At 28.1% G+C, this 4,948-nt stretch overlaps 1 protein-coding gene across 1 annotated transcript in view; it reads left to right on the forward strand.

The window, feature by feature from the left end:
* Positions 1–2,195: 2,195 nt before the first annotated feature.
* Positions 2,196–4,948, forward strand: part of LOC113391238 (zinc finger protein 678-like) — a 4,744-nt gene continuing 1,991 nt past the window's right edge. Inside the window, exons 1-3 of the mRNA XM_026627186.1 lie at positions 2,196–2,255; positions 2,649–3,298; positions 3,367–4,085. Coding sequence (XP_026482971.1) covers positions 2,196–2,255; positions 2,649–3,298; positions 3,367–4,085 — 1,429 coding nt within the window. The remainder of the gene's footprint in view (positions 2,256–2,648; positions 3,299–3,366; positions 4,086–4,948) is intronic.

The following is a 4,948-nucleotide window of genomic DNA, read 5'->3' on the forward strand; positions in this document are numbered from 1 at the left end:
GAATGATCTAAAAAATATTCAATTTGTAATGATTGGGAGAAGAGGCGATTAGTTTTTGGCAAAGGCATGCCCAGCCATTTCGAAGATACAGAGCTAAATGTGCAAAAAATGGCAGTTTTCGAGAAAACTGAGCGTCCGATTTGAATGATTCAAAGAACTTTCTGCTTGTTTTAACAAAATAATTGCTTTTGGTCAAAAAAAATTGTTTCATTTTTTTGTATGTCGAAAATAATTAAGATTTTAATTTTAGTTCTGACTAAAGTTCTAATATACTTTAAACAAATAATTTCAACTTTGCAATTCAGTTTATATAATTCTTATAAATATTAGATAATGTTACAATATTTATAATAATCTATTTGAAAACATTTAATATTTCTCGAACATTTCGTTACGGTACGGGAAGTTCCAGCAATTTATCTTAAGGCACGATGCTATACACCACTAGTTTATAATAATTTTATCTAGTATATTTTTGTTATTATTGTATTATTACAAAATATAATACGAATGTAATATTAAATTTAGTTTCAAACACTTGGTTACTGAAGTTTTATTATATTTTAGATAATTTTATTTTATTATTTTATATTGAAATTTATTCATTTCAAATTTTGCGCCATTAATTTGAATGCCAAAAGCAGCGCCTTCACGTCTGAGCGGTGGACCCTTTAACTATCCATTCTAGGGTTTTTCTCATAGTTGTTTAACCTGATTTCTAATTATTGAAATAGAAATGTCAAAGTCACAAGTGTTTTTTTGTATTTGTTGAATAATAAATAATATATATATATATATATATATATATATATATATATAAAATATATATAAATACTCTCAAAAAATTTTTCCAAGTATTTTGTAACAAAAAAAAAATTAATAATATGGATATATAAATCAATATTACAGGTAAATAATTTTTGAAACTCAATTTTATATTTTATTTTCCTATAATTTTTATATTTTTTTATACCTTTCTTTACTTTTATTTGGTACATAATCCATTCCTTTATATTAAAAAAACCTTTTTACTTAATATTCTGTTTTCTTCGTCATTAATAGAGTTAGTCTATATAAAAAATGTTTTTGACAGAAGAAACCTGATGATGGAAAAAAAATCCATGACTTGACTATTAAATATATATATATTTATTTATATTGGAGATGGGTAACTTACTCCGGAGTTATCACTTCGATACAACTCCTGCCTCAGAGTGAATTTGAGTGGAGTTGTCTCACTGGATTTGTCATATTCGACTTCCCTAAACTGATACTAAATCTGTTAACATGTGCAGATAATTGCTTGAGATTTTTTACTATTACAAAAGATTTGGGTCGAAAGAAGTGTTTTTTTTCTCGTCTCACAGCTAGTTTTAGGACTTTCCAGGTATATAATGTCTCAAAATGATGCTATTATGTATTGCATATTCTGTATAAGATAATGTTTCTCCATAAATGAGCTCTTTCAAAAGCTAAAAAATATTTAGTATTATATTATAACTTTTACACAATTATGATTTTATAATTGTGTAAAAGTAATAGTATGCTAATCAAAGTACCTGATGTAATGATTCTCGAAAAGGAAATAATAAAAGAATGTGGTGTATTATTATTTGTGAAAAATATTGATTTGAAAGATTTGTTCTTATTTCATATATTCGGTTTGCTGCATTATTTTTATATAAAAATAAGCGTATTCAAAGAATTCTATATTTTCTCTTCAAAAATAATTACAAAATTGATTTTAAGTTCCAAGTTTTTTGTCAATTTGTGATTCGCATGCATATTGAAATGCATAAAATAATAATTATTATAATTAAATGAACAGAAATATTTGAACTATTTGAAATATATTTCCAAAGTCTTAATAAATCCTGAGATATGTTGACAACACGCTAGAAAACTCATTTGTGTCAAGTATATTTCAAAGTTGTCGGAGTTGTGGAGTCGTTAAGTGGATATAACTCCTCTCTGAAGCGGAGTCAAATCCCAACCGATCTGGCTTTGTACATACTATATATAAGTACTATATACATGCTTGTACTATATACATATATAAGTATTGAAACATATGTAATATACATTCGAAACCATCTTATAATTATATATAGTAACTTATATTATAATTTTGTAAGCTTTTACTACTTTTTAGAAACCCTTGCTAATTTGTTTACAAGGACCTACAAAAGTCAAAAATGTCTGAAGAAACAAATTCAAACACAACAATTAAAGATGAACCAATTGAATATCCTCAGGTGAAAAAAGAATTTGATTATTGTCTTCAAGAGAAACATGAATTTGTTTCTAATACTATTCTTCTATATTATCTTATTTTGATTTTTTTTTAAATATTTTAATCGTATTAACATGAATTGGAGCTTGACCAGTTGAAGATCCTTATATTTTTACAGGACAAATTCTTACAATTTTATATTTTTTTTATTACTTATTTAACCCATATATTTATTATAAATAAGATAATTTATTATTATAATCAATGAGCTTGAAATTAAGCATATATTTTGAAAATATAAGACAGAATTAAATTTTATTAACTTAATTATTAAAATAATATTATATAAATAATGATTTAAAAGATAAAATAATCAAAATATAATTTAAAGTAATAGTTAAAAATCTTTTTCAAGCTAAATACATTAACTTATCATCAAGTGAAACAAGAATTTGATGAATATCCTCAAGTGAAACAAGAATTTGATGATTATCCTCAAGAGAAACAAGATTTTGATGATTGTTCTCGAAAGAAACATAAATTTGCTGATCATCCACTAGATAAACAAGATTTTGATGAAATTCCTCAAGAGAAACATAAATTTGCTGATCATCCACAAGTAAAACAAGAATTTGATGATTATCCTCAAGAGAAACAAGATTTTTACGATTGTTCTCAAGAGAAACAAGATTTTGATGGTTATCCTCAAGCTATACAAGAATTTGATGGTTGTTCTCAAGAGAAACAAAAATTTGATGATTATCCACAAGTGAAACAAGAATTTGATGATTATCCTCAAGCGATACAAGATTTTGATGATTGTTCTCAAGAGAAACATAAATTTGCTGATCATCCACAAGTGAAACAAGAATTTGAAGATTATCCTCAAGAGAAACAAGAGTTTGATGATTATCCTCAAAAGAAACAAGGTTTTGATTATGAATACATGAAACAAGAATTAGATGATTATGAAATATCAGAAATATGTCCAGACAATGACAAATTATGTGTTTTAAAGTCTGATGTAAGGATAGATGATGAAAACAAGCAAAAAGTAATTGACGAGCAAGTTGCATCAACTAATTCTAGCATTTATAATAAGATATAAGTAAGTCAAGTAATTTAATGAACAGAATCACCAAAAAACAAAACACTGCCCTTATCTCGAGATCCTATGAATGTGATATATGCAATAGAACATTTACAAGAAAAGACACATTAAAAGTACATAAAGGGATCCACACTGGGCAACACCTTCATAAATGTGCTACGTGTAATAGAGCTTTCATAACAAAACAACTATTAAATCGGCATGAAAGGATCCACACCGGAGAACGTGCTCATAAGTGTGAAATATGCAATAAAGCTTTCATAACAAAATTGGAACTAAAACGACATGAATTTATCCACACCAGAGAAAGTGATCATAAATGTGCAACATGCAATAAATCATTTGCAACAAAACAAATATTAAATCTTCATGAAATGATTCACACTGGAGAGCGCCCTTATAAATGCGAAATATGCCAAAAAGCATTTAAAACAAAATATGAATTAAAACAACATGGAAAGATGCATACCAATGAAAGCAAATATAAATGTACCATATGCATTAAAACATTTTCAACAAAACAATTAATGATCCGTCACGAAATGATTCATACAGGAGAGTCTCCTTACAAATGTGAGACGTGCGAAAAAGCTTTTAAAACTAAACATGAGTTAAAACATCACGAAATCATCCATACCAACGAAAGCAATTTTAAATGTGCAACATGCAATAAAGCTTTTCCAACAACAAGAGCATTAACTCGGCATATAAATGTTCACATTCGAGCAAACCTTTATAGGTGTAAGACTTGCAATAGAAATTTTGCCACAAACGAAACTTTGATTCGGCACAAACTTACTCATATCAAGGAAAAATCTCATATTTGTGAAATATGCAATAAAACATTTGGTAGACGATATTCATTAAATTTACATAAAAGAAAACAACATTAATGTGAGAGTCAACCCAGTAAGTTTTTTGATTGGATAATCATATTGCAAAACAGCCACTGGTAAGAATTAAATTAATTTATGGTAAAATTTAAATTAATTATGTCGCCATCTATTGTTGTGTTTTTGTAAATCACCAAAATTTGGTAGGTGCCATGGGGGGTAAAAATAGAACAAATACGATTTACTCTGTATCATCTTCAGCATATAACAGATGGCGCTAGTGTGATTCAAATTCAGCAATTGATTTGAAACACAGCCTTTCTAGATATAGTACAAGTGCTTTAAAGGTTTAAGTAGCATGAGAGGTCTCAGCAGATTTAACATCCAGTAAGCCTGTCCCATTTTTGTATTAATAAGCTTCATAAAATTCAGCAATTGTTTTGAAACACAGCCTTTCTAGATATAGTACAAGTGCTTTAAAGGTTTAAGTAGCAAGAGAGGTCTCAGCAGATTTAACATCCCATAAGCCTGTCCCATTTTTGTATTAATAAGCTTCACAAAACATATTAATACAAAAATGGAACAGGCTTACGGGATGTTAAATCTGCGGAGACCTCTCTTGAACCACAACAGCCCGCTAAGCGTGAAGAACAAGCGGACACTTTACTTGGCACTTATAAGACCGTTACTGACATACGCCGCTCCGGCATGGAACGCGACGACTAAGACTAACTTACAGAAACTACAGACATTACAAAATAAGACACTAAG

This window comes from Ctenocephalides felis, unplaced genomic scaffold (genome assembly GCF_003426905.1).
Source record: "Ctenocephalides felis isolate EL2017-DRISC unplaced genomic scaffold, ASM342690v1 CF-g0.4_SCAFFOLD_00845, whole genome shotgun sequence".
Classification (NCBI taxonomy): domain Eukaryota; kingdom Metazoa; phylum Arthropoda; class Insecta; order Siphonaptera; family Pulicidae; genus Ctenocephalides; species Ctenocephalides felis.